Source organism: Triticum aestivum, chromosome 6D, assembly GCF_018294505.1.
Source record: "Triticum aestivum cultivar Chinese Spring chromosome 6D, IWGSC CS RefSeq v2.1, whole genome shotgun sequence".
Taxonomy (NCBI): Eukaryota; Viridiplantae; Streptophyta; class Magnoliopsida; order Poales; family Poaceae; genus Triticum; species Triticum aestivum.
In genome coordinates, this window is record NC_057811.1 from 158818528 (window position 1) to 158839202 (window position 20675).

The 20675-nt window shown below is 47.4% G+C and overlaps 1 protein-coding gene across 1 annotated transcript; it reads right to left on the reverse strand.

Annotated features, from left to right (window-relative positions):
* Positions 1-15924: 15924 nt before the first annotated feature.
* LOC123142546 (serine/arginine repetitive matrix protein 1) lies at positions 15925-20187 on the reverse strand. The gene is made up of 3 exons (XM_044561414.1): positions 20148-20187; positions 19029-19806; positions 15925-16287 (listed from the first exon to the last, which is right to left on the reverse strand). Exons 1-3 carry the CDS (start codon positions 20185-20187, stop codon positions 16188-16190), a joined length of 918 nt encoding a protein of 305 aa, XP_044417349.1. The 3' UTR covers positions 15925-16187.
* Between the last annotated feature and the right edge of the window lie 488 nt (positions 20188-20675).

The window sequence follows — 20675 nt, forward strand, 5'->3', positions numbered from 1 at the left end:
ACTTGGCCGGGTGGACATTTCTGCCCATAGGACCCCGTGCGCACGGGCTAGGTCAGCCCCGTGCGCACGGTGTGTCCAGAGAAAAAACACCACCCCGTGCGCACGGGGGTCTAGGACCCCGTGTGCACGGGGTGTCCAGTGATTTTCACCCACCCCGTGCGCACGGGGGTCCAGGACCCCGTGCGCACGGGGTGTCCAGTAAGTTTCGTGGTACCCCGTGCGCACGGGGGTCAGAGACCCCGTGCACACGGGGTGTCCAGAAACTTACTGAAGAACCTCACAGGACACCGCGACGAAGCACGCAACAAAGGTAAATAACAACCAACAAGAGATAATTAGTGGATACTCTGAGAATTTGAATTTCAAATGAGCTTGACATACCACATAGTGACTAGATAAGATTGAATATCAATACTGTGTGGCATTTCTCATATTCACATTTTGGGTTTGTGATGTGCACACAACAAAACACTCCCCCATAGTGTGATGATCCACTAATATCTTGCAAGAGCCAATCATGATACAATACAGGCTCAAAACAGCAAACACCACTATATAATGTGCAATGCAACCTACACATGCTAGATAACACAAATCAAGCATACTAAGAAACACAACATATAGATGCACATGCTAGATACAAAAACTAAGCATGCAAGGGGCGAGCAACTTTCAATGTAAGTAATATAAATACAAGTTACCGCAAAGAGGAACATTGGATAGATAATATGAAGATAATCCACATGACTTGGCTCGAACAAATAAATGGTGGATATCCTTTTCTTTATGAACTAGCCAAATCTCCAATGTCCTCCACACACCTATTGATCAAGTTTGAGCTTGATGGTACCCAACCAAGTTGGGTCCTAAGAAGTTAGTCACAATAGTCTTGGCAACCCAAATGGCCTTTTCCATTTCCAAGCCACTTTGGGCGCCAACAAACTTGGCAAACAAATTGCCAACAACATCCTTCCTAAGCGAATAATGATCATTGACTAGAGGAGGCTTAGGGATGTTACCATTGGGACAAGATGAGGATATGTGTCCCTTCTCACGACAATTATAGCAACATGTGCTCCCCCTTCTCTTCTTCTTTATTTTCTCAACTTGGGGAGCATTATCTTGGTTCATCATTGGTAGTGGCCTTTCTTCAAGTTGAGGTTGACCTTGAGATTGAACTTGAGGCCGCTTCCCTTGTTTCTTCACATTTGAAGCCTTCTTCTTCAATGGACAATATATCACATGGTGTCCAACATTCTTGCACTTGAAGCATGTAATGTTGGCATCATTCTTGACTTGGTCTTGTCCCTTCTTCTTTTTCTTGGACTTCTTGTTGTTGGAGATGAAACCAAGTCCACCCTTGTCATGAGGGGATTTTTGAACACTCAAGATAGTGTTGAGAGTGGAATTTCCTTCATGACACATTTCCAAGTCTTTCTTCAAATTAGTGACTTGGGCCTTGAGCTCTTTGTTTTCCTCTACAAGGTTAGTATCAACAAAGGTACTGGAGGAAGTAGAAACTTCATTGTTAGAGCAACAAGGCAAGGAGAGCAATTCATCACAAGAATTGGGAATAATATGTCTAGATGAATCACTAGGACTAGCACATGTCAATAAAGCATTTTGAGTAGAAATAGTGCTAATGTCCACATGAGGCTCACAAGATGTTACCTTAGTCACAATAGCCTCATGAGCTAACTTTAGCCTTTCATGGGAGATTAGAAGGTCATCATGAGAGCCCGAGAGCTTTTCATGACTTTCTTCTAATTTCCCATAATTGCTAGTTAGCAAAACAAGTTGAGCCCGTAGCTCAACATTCTCCTTCAAGATAGATGCTTCACAAGAAGTAGAGTTAGTAGCACAAGCATCATTGACAATATGAGAGGAGCTAGAAGAAACTAGAGACTTCACATGAGTAGCTTGAAGTTCCTCATAAGACTTAGAGAGTTTGGCGAGCTCTCCTTTGACATTCTTGTAGCCAAGGTCAAGGTGCTCAAAATCCTCTTTAAGTTTATCATGAGCAACTTCAATCTCTTCTTTGGAAGATTCTAAGTCTCTAAGAGTTTCTAGAGCATCAAGAAGGTTACAATCAAGTTTATCATTTTGTTCTTGCTCTTCGTGAAGTAAATCATTACACTTTCCAAAATGAGTAATAAGATCTTTAAATATCTCATAAGTGTTCTTATTTACTCCACGAAGAGAATTACCAATTTCATATATTTCTTGACTCAAATCCCTATCACATTCATCATCACTCTCATCATTATCATTACTAAGAGTAGATGATACCTCGGTAGTACCTCTTGCCATGAGGCACATGTGAACATCGGAGGTTGATGATGATTCTTTTGGAGAGGGAGATTCTTCATCATCAAGAGTAGGATATCCATGTCCATCCTCTTGACACTCATAGCATTTCCTCTCCAACATAGTGATTTCCTTCTTTTCTCTTCTAGCAAATTCTCCATTAGTGATGTGTGCACCATTTTCTCTTATTTCCTCTACATGGTTAGTCAAACAACAACTAGAGGAAATAGAAGCATAGATATCATGGCAACAAGGAGAATCAAGCATATCATCACAACAAGTATTCAAGGAATCTCTATATGATATGTAAGGACTATCAACACAAGAATGTATGTCATTTTTGCTAGATGTGTTCAAGTCCAAAGAAGCTACAAAATTAGCATTTATGCATGAAAGATCATCAATGTTGAGCACAACATCATCATCACAAATTATATTTCCACTCACCATGTCATTACCTTGGGACATGTCATATGATGGTGAGGTGGAAGAAGTTGAAATGTCCAAGCACACGGAGGAAGAAGCAATATGGAGTTCTTCATGATATGAAGATGTGGAGAACTCCTCAAGAGACACCTCCGAAATATGATTGACCTCATCAAGATTGGACCCACCATATATTTCTTCAAGTTTTGTCCACATCTCATGAGCCGACGCACACATCATAATTGACTCAAACACTTCGAGGGATATAGACCGGATTAAGGCATTCTTTGCACCATACCCACAAAGCATATCATCATTTTCCTTAATAGATGGAAAAAGTTCATCCTTCCATGGAGAAGCCCCTACAAGAACAATTCGCACAAAATTTGGACACATGGCCCAGAAATGACAAAGCATGCAAATTTTCCACAAGTGATAGTTTGTGCCACTAAAACAGAAAGTGTCATCGTGAACTATACCACTAGTCGACATCTTTACTCTCTAGGCGGTGAAGCCTAGCAAGGAGAGACCAAAGCTCTAATACCAATTGAAAGGATCTAGATGACGACTAGAGGGGGGTGAATAGGCGTTTTAAAACTGTTACGGATTTGGCTTTATCCTAATGCGGAATTAAACTAAACGGATACCTTTCAAGCACAAATCCTAAATATGCTAGGCTCAACTAAGTGCACCAACAACCTATGCTAAACAAGATAGGCACTTAAGGAAACTAGCAAGCACAAACTATATCACAAGATATGGAAATGTAGGAACAACTAAGCAATTCAACTAGCACAAGATATATCAATATGAGCAAGTATGAATTGCGGTAAGTAAAGGGTGTGGGTAAGAGATAATCACAAGTGAGTCGGAGACGCGGATTTATCCCGAAGTTCACACTCGTGAGAGTGCTAATCTCCGTTAGAGCGGTGCCGAAGCCAAAGCTCCGGGGCGTCACCAAGTGACTCACCGTATTCTCCTTTTCGAGTCACCCCCAACGGATGAGCCTCGATTCACTCGGGGTTGGTCTTGAAGGCGACCACCACACCTTTACAAACTTCTCCTGAGCACACCACAAACAAGGAAGCTTCCGGAGGAAGTTGACCACCTAGGCCACTTCAACACCCTTCCCCCGAGCACACCACAAGAGGAAGCTTCCGGGGGAACCTTGGCCACATAGGCCTCTTTCACAGTCTTCTCAATGTATCACCAAACCGTCTAGGAGCGGAGGCCTCCAAGAGTAATAAACTCACGGGCTCACACTCGAACAAATCGATGCAGGGAGCTCAAACCAATGCAACAAATGCAATGCAAGGTCAAGCAACAAATGCTCAACTCACTCTCTCAATCTCATAAGATGCACTCTTGAAAGTAGGAGATTGAAGAGAGGGGATGCTTTGGATATGATCAACAAATGGCTCACTAATCCATCCACAAATCCCCCTTCACATAGAGGGGAGATAGGGGTTTGGGAGAGGTGGAGAGAGGCTCAAAATGGTGTTTAGAATGTGTGTGAACCAACCCCCAACCGGTGGGAGGAAAGGGCCCTTAAATAGCCAAACTCCGAAACTAGCCGTTAGGGCTCCAACGGGCATTTCCTGGGCACCCCGTGCGCACGGGGTTGAGACCCCGTGTGCACGGTACGAGCCCGTGTGCACGGAGTACCCAGAATTCTGGACACCCCGTGCGCACGGGGGTCAAAGACCCCGTGCACACGGGGTCCCCAGGACAGCCAGCAGCAGCCCACTAAAACATCGATAACTTGGGCATACGGACTCCGAATTCGATGATCTTGGGCTCGTTTTGAAGCTATGGAAAAGCCCAAGGTCCTCACATAGAGAACCACCCAAGATCAACAAGAAATAATGATGCAAAGGTTTGAGCTCTCTACATGCGACGTGATCAAGCTACTTGCCCGAGAGTCCCTCTTGATAGTACGGCTATCAAACCTATAATCCGGTCTCCCACCAAGCACTATGAGACCGGCAAAACTAGGAAAACCTAGCTAAGGTAGACCTTTGCCTTGCACATTCAACTTGAGCTTGATGATGACTTTAATGCTTGCCTCAAGTTGGAATCCCTTTCTTGTCCACGACCACTTGGTGAATATACTCGAATTGCTTCCTCATGATGCAATGAGGGAAGCCTTATCTCAAGCCCATCTTCACATGCACATTATCATGATGTGGACCGCAAGCTTCAAAGCATATAACCTCCGGCTTCTCATCTTGCACCTGGACTCCTCGAACTCGATGACCATCACCACTTGATGTCATCTCATCTTGCACTTGGACTCCTCGAATCCGATGACCATCACCACTTGATGTCATCCACACATAGGCTACACGAGATCTTTCCTTTTGATTGCAAGCCTATGAGAAACACCTAACCCACATAGACATAACAAACATATAGCATGGGTTAGGTAACAAAGCACAATTCACAATTACTTACCATACCACTAGATCACTTGATCTCACGTGGTACATTGTTTGTGCTTTGTGAGTTGACCACTTAGATATACTCTTCGAGCTTCATCTTGGTCAACCAAAATCTTTACTTCAAGCTCCATCTTGGTTTCTTGAAAGCCACAATGAACTCTTCATTTCACTTCATTGCTTCAAGACAATATCACCAAAGACTCTTTCATGACCATATCAAGTTCCACTATGAATATCATCTTGGTCACCACTTGCCCTTCTAAAAACTCCATCCCAAACTCTTGAGAGGCATAATGAATTCGTCACTCTAGTTGCTTGCTTCAAGACTTGATCAAGATGATCTTGTCTTGAGAGGCATAATGAATTCTTCACTCTAGTTGCTTGCTTCAAGGCTTGATCAAGCGAAACCCAACACATGAGCTCACCATGATCTTGTCTTGAAACCATAACTCGAATTCTTCTCTTTGATTATTCTCTCAAGCCTTGATCCTCAGAAGACCAACTTGAAACCTCGCTGGATATGGAATCTCGAGAGCCAACACCTAGGCCCCGTGAGCACGGGGTATCCAGAGAGTTGACACTCGACCCCGTGCGCACGGTATAAGCCCGTGTGCATGGGGTATCCAGAGAGGGATACCATGAGGACTTCTTCGGATGCTTTGATGGCAATCTTCACATAACAACCCAAAGAACTTCAAGCATCACTATGGAACATATCTTCATATAAGATCCAATGCACTTGATGCTCCATAGGAATTGCCATTTAATACCAAAGCTTAGAGCAAATATAACTTCATCTATATGGACTTCATCCTTGATTCCATCCAATATCCTTGAGGCATTATCTTCATATATATGGACTTCATCCTTGATTCCATCCAATATCCTTGAGGCACCATCTATGGACAAAACCTTCAAATATATCTCACTGAAAACATTAGTCCATAGAGATTGTCATTCAATTACCAAAACCACACTTAGGGGCTACATGCCCTTTCACCCGGCCGACATCGCTCTTGGATACCCCAGCCTGAAGGAAGACGGCACCCCCTTTGACCAGAAAGATTTTGCTGCCTGTGTCAAGAGCGTGCGCCCGGTGGCCACCCTGATTGGGAATGACACCGACCTTACCAAGTATCAGCCGGGCTATGACGCGGAGAATCAGAGGATCCCCACTCCGCGCTATGAAGCAATCAGCTTGATCCCTCCGACTCGTAAGCATACCTTCGCCCCAGAAGTTGACCCGGCCGGGTTAATTGATGACGAGGCTCAATTTGAAGCTTTGAGCGGCATTGACTGGAAATCATCAACCTTCCAGGTCATGGAATCAGCCGGAGGAGCGGAGAGGGATGAGCCGGAAGCTTCGACCCAACAAGCATCTTGAATTTTAGGCGGCTCGTGGTTACCCCTTGAAACAATGCCTCACCTTTTGGACTCGGGGAGTCTTGTAATAGAATAGGCCAAATACTTAATTCTGTCGTGCCATCGTGCACGTGTTGAATGCTTAACTCCATTTAAGCTGCTCCTTCCTATTCCTCCGGGTTACAATTGATCATTTATTTTCCTTAAGCTTGAGGAACTGTCTTTAATTGTCATGCATAGAAAACAAATCACAAGTCTCTGGGCGGCTTACCGCACTGAGAATCATAGACTTTATATATAACCCGGAATATGAACCAAAGTCACCAAAGACTGGCCCTCAATTATATCCTCGATGTAACCATAATAGCATACTTACAAGCCTTCAAGTATACTTCCGGTTTATGTAACCCGGATAATGAGGTTGAGATCTCAACTCCGGTTCACCAGCATCAATAACGCTTACTATGTGCTATCAACGTTGTGAATCAAAGTTAAGTCGGCGAAGTAAGAACCGCCCTCGCACACTGTTGATATGACCAGAAGAACTTGTTGCAAATCAGAAGATCAAAACTTAGGGGCTTCCGGTTCGAATACGACCAGAGAACCGTCCCAAAGGGGTTAAGCTAAGATTCAAATGCGATCATATAGCCCACAGTGGCTTTGGCGTTGCCGATCAAGAGGGTACCGACAGCTATGTTCTCTTTGGTTCGAATACGACCCATGTTTGAACAGGAAGCCCCCAAATGACCTTAAGAGTTGTTTAACGACACTGATTCGAATACGATCCACGTCGGTTCCCAAAGGGGGTTGAGCTATGATTCAAATATGATCAAAGAAAACTCCCCAATGAGCTCGGCAATTTGCCAATCAAGTGGGTATCAACAGCTATGTTCTCTTAGGTTCGAATACGACCTATGTTTGAATAGGAAGCCCCCAGGTGACTATATTGTGAACGGCTAGATTCGAATACGATCGTAAGCCGGATCCACCTCCAAGTGACCATGTGATGTTGTAATGGAAATAACATGTTTACCTTTGGAGGAAAAAAGGACAGAGGTCCTGCTTTATTATTTATCATAATATATACATGGCTATAGAAATATGTACATTATGAGAGCCGGTGGCTCAAGTGTAATAAGGCCGAAGCTGAGTTGTGTTCCACGGCCGACGGGTCTCTTCCTCCGACTTGCGTGAATCTTTGTGCTCCCGAACATCGATAAGGTAGTATGACCCGTTGTGCAAGTTCTTGCTGACCACAAAGGGACCTTCCCAAGGTGGGGATAACTTGTGTGCATCTGTTTGATCCTGGATAAGCCGGAGCACCAGATCACCTTCCTGGAAGACCCGGGACTTAACCCGGCGGCTGTGATAACGGCGCAAGTCTTGTTGGTAAATCGCCGAGCGAGCTGCTGCCACATCACGTTGTTCGTCCAACAAGTCAAGAGCATCTTGGCGCGCCCGCTCATTATCCGCCTCAACATAAGCCGCCACTCGAGGTGAGTCATGACGGATGTCGCTAGGGAGGACTGCTTCCGCTCCATAAACCATGAAGAAAGGCGTGTAACCCGTAGATCTGTTAGGAGTAGTGTTGATGCTCCATAACACGGAGGGTAACTCCTCCACCCAACAACCCGGCGTCCGTTGCAAAGGGACCAAAAGCCGGGGCTTGATGCCCTTCAAGATCTCCTGATTAGCTCTCTCAGCTTGACCATTGGATTGAGGGTGAGCCACTGATGAAACATCAAGTCGAATATGCTCTCGTTGATAAAACTCCTCCATGGCGCCCTTAGACAGATTGGTACCATTGTCAGTTATAATGCTGTGTGGAAAACCAAAGTGAAATATCACCCTTTTCATGAACTGAACCGATGTGGCTGCGTCACACTTACTAACTGGCTCTGCTTCAACCCACTTTGTGAACTTGTCGACCGCCACCAAGAGGTGGGTTTTCTTATCCATGGACCTTTTAAAAGGCCCAACCATATCAAGCCCCCAGACCGCAAACGGCCAAGTAATTGGGATCATCCTCAGCTCCTGAGCCGGCACATGAGCCCGTCGCGAGAACCTCTGACAACCGTCACATCTACTGACCAAGTCCTCCGCATCAGCATGAGCCGTTAGCCAATAAAAGCCATGACGAAAAGCCTTGGCCACAAGAGATTTTGAGCCGGCATGATGGCCACAATCCCCCTCATGAATCTCACACAAAATTTCCTGGCCTTCCTCAGGGGAAACACAACGCTGGAAAGTTCCAGTGACACTGGGACGATGTAGCTCACCATTGATAATTATCATTGACTTAGACCGCCGGGTTATTTGTCTGGCCAAAGTTTCATCCTCAGGCAACTCTCCCCGGGTCATGTAAGCCAAATATGGTACTGTCCAGTCTGGGGTGATGTGGAGAGCCGCCACCAACTGTGCCTCCGGGTCAGGGACAGCCAAGTCTTCCTCTGTAGGCAACTTAACAGAAGGGTTACGCAAGATGTCCAAGAAAGTATTAGGCGGCACCGGCTTTCGCTGAGAGCCCAGCCGGCTTAAAGCATCGGCCGCCTCATTCTTCCTGCGATCGATATGCTCTACTTGGTAACCCTAAAAATGTCCAGCAATGGCATCAACTTCGCGGCGATAAGCCGCCATGAGAGGGTCCTTGGAATCCCACTTGCCTGACACTTGTTGAGCCACTAAATCTGAGTCGCCAAAGCACCTTACCCGGCTCAAGCTCATCTCCTTAGCCATCCGAAGACCATGGAGCAAGGCCTCGTACTCAGCCGCATTGTTAGTACAGGGAAACATCAACCGTAGCACATAACGAAACTTGTCACCTTTAGGGGAAGTTAATACAACTCCAGCCCCCGAGCCCTCCAATTGCCTAGACCCGTCGAAGTGAATAGTCCAATATGTATTATCCGGCTTCTCTTCAGGCACCTGCAGCTCTGTCCAATCATTGATGAAATCCATCAATGCTTGAGATTTGATAGCAGTACGTGGCACGTATTTCAGACCATGAGGCCCAAGCTCTATAGCCCACTTAGCCACTCTTCCTGTGGCTTCTCTGTTTTGGATGATATCTCCAAGGGGAGCAGAACTAACCACAGTGATGGGGTGACCCTGGAAATAATGCTTAAGCTTCCGGCTTGCCATGAATACACCATAAACAAGCTTCTGCCAATGTGGATACCGCTATTTGGACTCAATGAGCACTTCACTGACGTAGTAAACCGGCCGCTGAACCGGATACTCCTTACCCTCTTCCTTGCGCTCCACCACCACAGCCACACTGACGGCTCGTGTGTTAGCGGCTACATACAGTAATAAGGGCTCCTTGTCAACCGGAGCAGCAAGAACTGGGGGCTCAGCCAGCTGTCTCTTCAAATCCTCAAAGGCAGCATTAGCAGCATCATTCCAGATAAAGTCATCTGTTTTCTTCATCAACTGGTACAGTGGCATGGCCTTTTCACCCAAACGGCTTATAAACCGGCTCAAAGCAGCGATGCGGCCCGCCAGACGCTGGACGTCGTTTATGCACGCCGGCTTAGCCAGAGAGGTGATTGCCTTGATCTTCTCTGGGTTAGCCTCAATGCCTCTTTGAGAAACCAGGAAACCCAAGAGCTTACCTGCGGGAACACCAAAAACACACTTGGCCGGGTTAAGCATCATCTTGTAAACCCGGAGATTATCAAAGGTTTCTCTAAGATCATCTATCAGGGTCTCTTTCTCCCTGGACTTAACCACGATATCATCCACATAGGCATGAACATTGCGCCCAATCTGGTTATGAAGACAATTCTGCACGCAACGCTGATAAGTCGCATGTGCACTCTTGAGTCCAGAAGGCATAGACACGTAACAGAAGGCTCCAAAGGGAGTGATGAACGTCGTCTTCTCCTGGTCCTTAACTGCCATTTTAATCTGATGATATCCAGAATAAGCATCCAAAAAACTTAAGCGCTCACAACCCGTCGTAGCATCAATGATTTGATCAATACGGGGGAGAGCAAAAGGATCAGCCGGACAAGCCTTGTTTAAGTCCGTGTAGTCCACACACATCCGCCAGGTGCCATTCTTCTTGAGCATGAGTACCGGGTTAGCTAACCATTCTGGATAAAAGACTTCAACAATAAGCCCGGCCGCCAAGAGCCGGGCCACCTCCTCACCGATGGCTTTCCGCCTCTCCTCATTAAACCGCCGAAGGAATTGCCTGACCGGCTTAAATTTCGGATCAATATTGAGAGTGTGCTCAGCGAGTTCTCTAGGTACACCTGGCATGTCAGAAGGTTTCCATGCAAAAATGTCCCTATTCTCACAGATGAACTCGATGAGCGCGCTTTCCTATTTCGGATCCAGATTGGCACTGATGCTAAACTGCTGAGATGAGTCACCTGGAACGAAGTCAACAAGTTTAGTCTCATCAGCTGACTTAAATTTCATTGCCGGCTCATGCTCCGTGGTCGGCTTTTTCAAAGATGTCATATCCGCCGGGTCAACATTGTCCTTGTAAAACTTCAACTCCTCTGTTGCACAAACAGATTTTGCATAAGCCGCGTCACCTTCCTCACACTCCAAGGCTATCTTTCGGCTGCCATGAACCGTAATGGTCCCATTGTGACCCGACATCTTGAGCTGTAAATACACGTAACACGGCCGTGCCATGAACTTGGCGTAAGCCGGCCGCCCAAATATAGCATGATACGGACTTCTTATCTTAACCACCTCAAAGGTCAATTTTTCCGCCCTGTAGTTGTACTCATCTCCAAAAGCCACTTCCAGCTCGATCTTACCAACTGGATATGCTGACTTACCAGGCACCACACCATGGAAAACAGTATTGGACTGGCTGAGGTTCTTATCAATCAACCCCATACGACGGAAGGTCTCATAATAGAGAATGTTGATGCTGCTGCCTCCGTCCATGAGCACCTTAGTGAACTTATATCCCCCCACCTGAGGAGCCACCACCAGGGCCAGGTGACCCGGATTATCAACCCAGGGGGTGATCTTCCCTGCTCCACACAATAGGCTGCTCAGACCACCTTAAATAGCGTGGAACCGCCGGCTCAACAGCATTCACAGCCCTCTTATGAAGCTTCTGATCTCGCTTGCACAGACTGGTGGTAAACACATGATACTGTCCACCATTGAGCTGCTTTGGATTGGTCTGGTATCCCCTTGCTGTTGTTGATGACCCTGGCCGGACTGCTGATTAAAGCCCCCTTGGACATTCTGAGGATTGGAATTTGAGCCGCCGCCCGGGCCATGAAAGCCGTCGGCGCCTGAGCCGCCGCCCGAGCCATTGTTGCCATTAAAGGCATTGGAATTCTTGAAGGCCTTCATGATTGCACAATCTTTCCATAGATGAGTAGCTGGCTTCTCCCTAGAGCCATGCCTTGGACAAGGCTCATACAACAACTGCTCAAGCGTCGGGCCTGGCCCGCCGGCTCGGGGAGGTGGCCTCCCCTTACGTCGCTGGTTGTTACCCTGTGAGCTGGCGTTGGCCACAAACTCTATGCTGCCATCAGCCTTACGCTTGCTACCTCCTTGGTTCGCCGGGTTATGCTGAGGACCCTTGCCATTGCCGTTCTTCTTTCCCTTCCCTGTCCTTTCATCATCCGACGCGGGGTACTTGGTACTATCAAAGTCAGCGTACTTGACGAGAGCCGCCATCAGCGTACCCATATCATTGCAATCGCGCTTGAGCCGCCCGAGTTTCATCTTCAGGGGCATGAACCGACAATTCTGCTCTAACATTAAGACTGCAGAGCCGGCATCCATCTTATCAGATGAATGTATTATCTCCTTGACCCGGCGAACCCAATGGGTGGTAGACTCACCCTCCTGCTGTTTACAGTTAGTCAAATCCACAATTGACATAGACTGCCTACAGGTATCTTTGAAGTTCTGGATGAACCGGGCTTTCAGTTCAGCCCAGGACCCAATAGAGTTTGGTGACAGCCCCTTCAACCAAGTGTGGGCAGTTCCATCCAACATCATGGTGAAGTACTTGGCCATTGCTGCTTCACTAACCTCCAGCAACTCCATGGCCATCTCGTAACTCTCGATCCAGGCTCCGGGTTGTAAATCAGCCGTGTAATTAGGCACCTTCCTAGGCCCTTTGAAATCCTTGGGCAGACGTTCATTGCGGAGAGCCGGCACCAGACAAGGGACACCTCCAGTCCTCGTAGGTATACCCGCATCGATAGAGGCCGTCGGATAAGCCGTGGGTGGCTGGTAAGCCGTCAACTGAGGCGTCTGCTCCGCCTCTTGCCGTGCCCTGTCTTGATCTACCGCATGAAAGGCTCCGTTATGAGCCGTCAGATAAGCCGAGCCGTGGCCAGGAGGCAAGTCATTGCGTCGGACGTTACTTGAGCCGGTCGTTGAGACCATGTGTCTGCTATAACTCGGGCTCCGGCCTGGACGAGGGGTTGAATGAATCCTGTCCCGGCTATAAGAATATGCCTCCTGCTGCGCCAGAGCCGTCTGAAGGAGTTCTCTGACCCGGCGGGTCTCAACCGCCGTTGGAGAGTCGCCATCGATTGGGAGAGCCGCCAGTCGCGCCGCCGCGGCGACCATGTTTTCCAACGGGTTGGTATAATGACCTGGTGGTATTGGCACATACTGAGGCGGGGCAGCGTTCACCCGGGGTGGTCCCATCACTTGGGGCTGAATTGACGTTCCAGCCCCGGGCGTCGTGACCTCTGGCGGGTTACTGGGCCCTGCACCAGGCATGTTGAAGAGGTTTCGAGGATCGTAAACCGGAGGGAGTCGACATTGGGCCTTTTGATGCCTCCTTCTCATGACCTCATTGGACGCGTTTTGATCCATCGAGAGCCGGAAAGACTGTGCCTGAATCAGTTGAGTCTGGGCGTCGAGAGCCGCCCTCTCTGCAGCCATCCTGATCCCTTCCGCCGCCAGATCCTCCTTGGCTTTTGGTAGATCCAAATTTAACTGTGCCACCTCCGCGGCATGCTGAACTTGATCCGCCGGGGCAACCGTAGTGGTCAACAGGGCCGTCATCTTGTCTGTGAGATCCATCAGCACCTGAGCCGACGAGGGCACAGGGCTTCCTGACCCGGCGGCGGGGTTTTGAACTGGTTGTGCGCCGGCCATGAAGATTCCAACCCGGCTCGGCGGCTCAAAGGGGTCCGGAACGCTGTCGCCATCGGAACAACCCCTGAGCCCGCCATCTTGAAGTTGATACAACGAGTTTGATTCATCCGTAGATGACTCGCCGTCGGAGCCGGCGGCCGTCTCATCACCAGATCCAGATCCTTCAGAGAGTCCTCCATGGACACATCCCACGAAAGCATGCTTCAAGGCAGGTAGAGCCCGGGCGGGTCGTGCACGCTGAGCCGTCTCGATGAGATCGGCGCGGAGGTCCGGCTCAGGGCCCGGCTCACCAATCTTGCCAATGAAGACATGGATTCCGCCGAAGGGGACCCGGTACCCGTACTCGATTGAGCTGGCGTCGGGGCCCCAGTTTGCATCGTCGATGTAGAGCTTGCCGCGACGACTCTTGGTCATCCGGCCCATAGCGTATCCCTTGAGCCCTTCGAAGCTGCCCTTCAAGAACTCAAATCCACCATGCGCTGGCCCCACGGTGGGCGCCAGCTGTCGTGGAATTGTCACGTCAGATGTCCTCTTGCAAGGACTTAGTCGTGGAGCCATCGCAGCTAGGAAGCTTAAAGGGGTTAAACGGGACAAGGAACGCGAGGGTTATACTGGTTCGGCCCCTTGCGGTGAAGGTAAAAGCCTACGTCCAGTTGAGGTGGTATTGATTAGGGTTTCGACGACCAGGAGCTACCGTTGAGTTCCTGGTTATCGATTTGGTCTTCCTTCTCCCTAAACCGCCGCCGGGTCGTCCCTTTATATAGAGAGGTTGACGCCCAGCGGCTCTCAGAGTCCCGGCCGGCTCATAACAGTGTCCGGCTCGGACTCTTAACTATTCTTGCCTTACACTACAAGTTTCACCATAACGGCGATTATCACTACGGGCCTTAAGCCATCTCCGGGTCTTAAGCCCATTATTGACCCGCCGTCTTCAAGTTCGGTATTGGGCTTCACGTGATGACCATTATGACGTAACCCGGCCCCTCCTGGGCGGGTGACTCTGATGGTTATATCCTCAACAAAAGTAGTATGAAAATGTTATAAAATTGTCCTCTCTGGACACTTTCATCAGGACCAGATGTCTTAGATCGTGAAACGCTGTATTGTTTTTTTTTCTTGAGTCAAGAAAATCGAGGGTGAATTTAATCATTAACCCAGCGCATGAGTCAAGGAAATCGTACTTGTTCTTTTAAACACCTACAAATATTGTGTTTTTTTTCTTGAGTCAAGAAAATCGTACTTGTTCTTTTAAACAGCTATAAATATAGTCATACTTGTAGAAATTATGGGCACAATAATTTGAATCCAAAATCCAAAAAATTACAAAGTAACTCCTATTACTAAACATTTCAATAAAATCTTTTTCGAAAATACTAACGCCCACACGTGTGGCAGTTTTGCAACTCGCCCACACGCGTGGATCACCGTCAAGTCGAGTTTGCACGAATCTTGACACCTTGAGGCGGATTTTGCATGCCACGTAGGACGAGGCTGGTGTGTGGGCATTGGAGAGTTCGCCCACACGACCCGCAGCACGCGGTTGCCAGCTGCGTTGTGTGGGCGAACTAGTTTCTGTCCACACAGCCACCACCTAGTCCACGCGCGTGTGGGCGAACTGCTTTTCGCCCACACGACACTCGTACGTTGTTGGATGGCAACTGCAGTTATGCGTACGTGGCAACTAGGTAAACACACATGGCAACTATGATTCGTTGCTAGACGGCAACTGCAGTTGCGCGTACGTGGCAACCAGATAAACACACATAGCAACTGTGATTAACCATACATGGCAACTATGGTTGGACCACACGTGGCAACTAGGTAAACACACATGGCAACTACTGTTTGACCATATGTGGCAAGTAGTTAATCACACACGGCAACTATGGTTTGATTACACGCGGCAACTATCATAAATTAGACATGGCAACTATAATTAACCAAAACAGATAGAGTTGTCATGCTTTTACAACTACATTTGCCATTCCGGATAACTACATCTGCCATCCCGGATGGCAACTAAATCGTCATCCCGCGAGGTACCTAATGTAGTTGCGGCAGGACGTGTGGGCATTTTTGCTTCGTGCCACACGCGCGGGATGAAGATGAGTAGTACTTGTTGGGCGTGTGGCACGAAGTAGCTGCGTCCACACGTGTAGGCAATTCTAATGTTCGTCCACACACAGCCCGTGTGGGCTGCCTCCTGCTCACACCGCACATGGTGTGTGAGCGGATATCTAATATGCCACACGTGTGGGCGTTATCGGCGTCCATCTTTTTTTAAAGGAGGTTAAGACCGCCGGCCTCAGCATCAATCGATGCATGCAGCCATCTTTATTAATTATTCAACAAAGGTCTAACAAGAACATACATCAACCCACCCGAAGCCACCACTCACACCTACAAGCTTGATAATGTGGAGTGCTCTCACTCCCCATATTTAAAACTGGTGTCGTCTGATATATCCACATAACGTATCGAAACCTACAGCCGGTGCAGCAAACCTAAAGCGTACACCACATGCACACGTTTTAGAAGCCGCCATCATCATTGTATCGCTGATCCATTTTCAGAAAGGAGATCCGTGTCATCTTTGCCAGTCCGGCCACCCGTCGATGCCACCACGGCGCCCAACGGCACCACCTCCCTGCGTACGATCCACGTCAATAAAATCTTTTAGAGTGAGCATTTCTAAAACTTCATCAAAGATACTGCAATTGGAGCAACACAGTGATACTATCATTTATTCACCTATATAAGAACTTGATTACTAATAAAGATTTTTTTAAAGGTCATTTCAGTTGTCGTCCAAATAGATGGGAAGCCATGCCTGATGAACGGACTTGGGTCGGGGTTAATCCCCTACAAATAATGTGTCGTCGAATGACAAGATCTTCGTCGCAACGTCGAGGAAATATTTCAACTCCACAAAAAACCAAACTAGCAAAAACAATTCGTCACAATAACAGAAAGTTACCAGATTCAAATAAATGGATATGTCAGAACACAAAGCTCACTAGCTCCATGCACCGACATTTTATGGTTTAGATTTTTTTTCTTCTTCGTAAAAGCCCACTATGAAAAAGCTACCGAAGACCACATCACTATTAAATCTGATGTATCCACACTTTTCAGCACCAAGATGACAGCCGAAAGTGAGGGAATCTTCAACCGCAGTCTCCATCTCTCAAATCCTTTACCTGATTGAAAAATAATAATCAAATCCTATTCGCGCTTATGCGCTAGTCAGTGTGTTACCCGTGCATAGTGCCCACGTCGTTTCTACATGGGCCATCTATTTGACTTCCATAGTTTCGGTTTTTGGGAACCTGCTCGAAGCTTCCTGTCCGATTTTCCTGATATTTTCTTTCTTCGGTGTTTCTACGTTTGTTTTATTTCACTTTATCATTTTTTATTTCATTTTAAAAGTCATATTTTTCAAATTTGTTAATATTTTAAAATAATTTTTAAATTCATGAGAATTTTAAAATTATTGAACATTATGATATTTGTGAGGTTTTTTAAATCCATGAAACATTTCGAAAGACGGGATTTGTTTAGAGTTTATGAATATTTTTAATGGTCAGGCATAACCAAAGTCAACGGTTAGAAAACTTGTAGATGCCTGTTTTGTTACTATTTTGTTTTTTGAGACAAGCCTGTTTTGTTACTAAGAAAAGAGAGGGACGAATCAGGCGCTAGCGCTACATGGGCCGGCCCTTAAAGTTGTGCTCCGTCGACTAAGCCACGCATGAAGCGCTGTATAGGTGCGAGTTCTCCTTGTCTATATAAAAAAAGGACCTCGATAAGGACCGAACGTTCGGCCTGGGCAAGCGCCAGACCGAACGAAACATTCGGATCTGGGACAGCACTCTACCGAATAGAATCGTTTGGTGTAGAAACGCACCAGCCCGAACCCCTCATTCACGAGCAACTTGGCAATACGTGCAGTTTAAAGACAGTGGGTAAAAAAAGGCCCAGCGTACGCACACAAAGACCCAAGTATTAAAAAAGCTAGCAATTGCACACATACTAGGAAATCAAAAACTGGAAAATTCCCATAGCAAAATTTACACAATTTTTCCATGGCAAAAATACTTTAATTCACATGGAAAATTTTAGTTTAATTTTCCATGGCAAAATTTACTCTATTTTTGCCATTGCAAAAAATACTTTTATGCACATGGCAAATTTCAGTTTAATTTAGCATGGAAAAATGTACTCTATTTTTGTCAACTTCTATTCACATGGCAAGTTTTAGTTAATTTGCCATGGCAAAATTTACTCTAATTTTTGCCATGGAAAAAATACTTTTATGCACATGGCAAGTGTTAGCTTAATTTGCCATGGCAAAATTTACTCTATTTTTGCCATCGCAAAAATACTTCTATTCACACGGCAAGTTTTAGTTTAATTTGCTGTGGCAAAATTTACTCTATTTTTGCCATGGCAAAAAAAATACTTTTATTCACATGGCAAGTTTTAGTTTAATTTACTCTATTTTTGCCATGGCAAAAATACTTTTATTCACATGGCAAGTTTTAGTTTAATTTGCCATGAGAAAAATACTTTTATTCACATGGCAAGTTTTAGTTTAATTTGCCATGGCAAAATTTACTCTATTTTTGCCATGGCAAAAATATTTTTATTCACATGGCAAGTTTATTTGCCATGGCAAAATTTACTCTATTGTTGCCACGGCAAAATTTACTCTATGTTTGCCATGTCAAAATTTACACTATGCAAGTATATTGAGCGCAACCAACTTGTTTGCCTAGAGAAGTTGCTGTCATGTATACAAATACAAGCACAAGAAAGATGAGCTGCTTGGGAAGCTACTGACATACACCTCTTTCCATGTTGTAGAACAAAGATGTTTTCCAAATTGTGATAGCCCAAACAAATACAAAAGACAAAAAAATCAAACCAATTTGCCATGTTCTAGCTAACACAAATTTCAGTAAATTGTCATGGCGTTTTTACAAAAGAATTGCCACGGTTTATTGAGAACAGCGTCTATAAAATTGCCTTGGAAATAGTACTAACAACTTCAGAATCATGGCAAAACATATTATGTTCTATTTCCATGGCAAATGGCGACATACTTTGTGTTTCCATGGCAAGATATTAGATATTTTGCCATGGTAAGAAATAATTTAAACTGGGACGGCAGCAAAAGTTGAGGCAACATGGCAACATATTTTGTGTTTGCATGGCAAAAACATATTTTGCCTTTCCATCAACTATAATTTCTAAAAAAATGCAATGCAAAATTGGTCAATTAACACCACATGAAAGTAAAAAGAGTTTCTGCAATCCATGAATGACTGAGAAAATGAATCATACAATAATTGCATCATATGGATTGAGCTAAAAAAGGTGAATCACCGTCGAGAGGTCATGTGTTGAGCCAGTAACATAAAACTGAACCTGTCCTTCGAGAGTTCATGTGCAGCAGACGAGTTCCTGAACGCCCGAGCGGCCGGAGAAGACGAGCAGGATGGTCCCGTCGCCCATGGGCAGCGCCTGGTCGCCGTGCTAGGAGAAGACGTGGCCGTGGAGGGCGCCGCCACGCAGGATGGCGCCGTCGTCTCCGGGTGAACGCGCAGCGCACGAGTTCCCCGGCGTCCGATAAGCCAGAGAAGACGAGGAGGAGGGTCCCGTCGCCCATGGACACCGTGCTCGGAGAAGACGCGACCGAGGTGGGCGCCGAGGCGAGGGGCGATGCTATCGCCTAAAAATGGCCGCGCCGTCGCGACGGACGCGAAGGTGTGCGGCGGAGGAGACGCAGCTCGGCGAGGGCGGACTCCGTCGGCGTCGAGTATGGTCAGCTCGGGGACGGAAGCCTCGGATGGCGGCGACCTCGGCGACGGCGAGGATCGCGCGGATGGAGGCGTGTCCGTGGAGCGGTGGAGGCTGCCGCGGCCCTCAGCCTCCAACCACAACGGCAGCTGAAGCCGCTCGCGCGGACCCGGAGCACGCCGGCCTGTTGCTTCACGCCGGCGAGCATCGCGGCGACCTACGGCGGTCGGCCTCCGCCTCACTCTCTGGTTGGGCGCGGCCTGAGAGGAATGGATAAGGAGGGGAATAGAGAAATGCGGCGACGGGATTCGTTTGGGATGAGAATTCTTTTTACCGAACGCTTTCACTCCGACGTGGCCGTAAACTTCCACTTTAAGATTTGTGCTTAGATCCCGACGATAAAAAGGCCGTTCGGCGCGGGACGTAAGAAATCTGACGCTCGGCCGTTATCAATCTCTACTACTATCTAAAAGAGACGTAAGGTTCCTCTCCGTCGTCCAACCCTCTCCTACGAGGTACGACCCCCTCTCCCTCGCATCGTTCCACCTCCCGATTTTCTTCCCACGGTCCTACCTTACACAATCATCGATTGAAAAAATCTACCCGATAAAATCGTGACTCAGTTACGTCGCTTCCTATCACATTGATGATTCTTTTTTTTTACCTTGCCCCTTTCCTTCCCTCGACCTCTCTCTTCCATCTCACCTGCCCTGAAAAATCGTGACTCAATCACCTCGCCTCCCATCAGGTTTGATTCCTTTTTTACCTTTGCCCTCTCCTTCCATCTACCTCTCTCCCGTCTCAACCGTGAGGCAAGTCCCCGACCAAACCCCTCCCCCATATTGCTTCTTTTTTGTAGCAGCACGGTGGATCAAGCGGTGGCCAACGTTGTATCGTCAGCGGGCCTAGGTGCCGTCGCAGCAGAGATCAGCCTGCCGTCGTCGCCTTCCCCGTCCCCCGAGCCCTCTCCCGAACCTTACGCGTCCTCCTCGGAGGACGTGCTCGCGGCCGCTACCGCAGCCAAGAAGCCGCGACGACCCCGGAGAGGCACGGGAGGGCGGCCGCGAAGCTGGCCGACCGCGGACGAGGTACGTGGTCCTCCTGGAGGCTGTCGTCGCACACAGCGGCACGGCCAGCTCCCCTCCCGCGACGACCTCGCCGCCGCCCTTGCCGTCCGCCTCTGGTACAGCGGCGAGCAGGCCGCCAGGCGCGTGGACTCCCTGCGCAACCGCT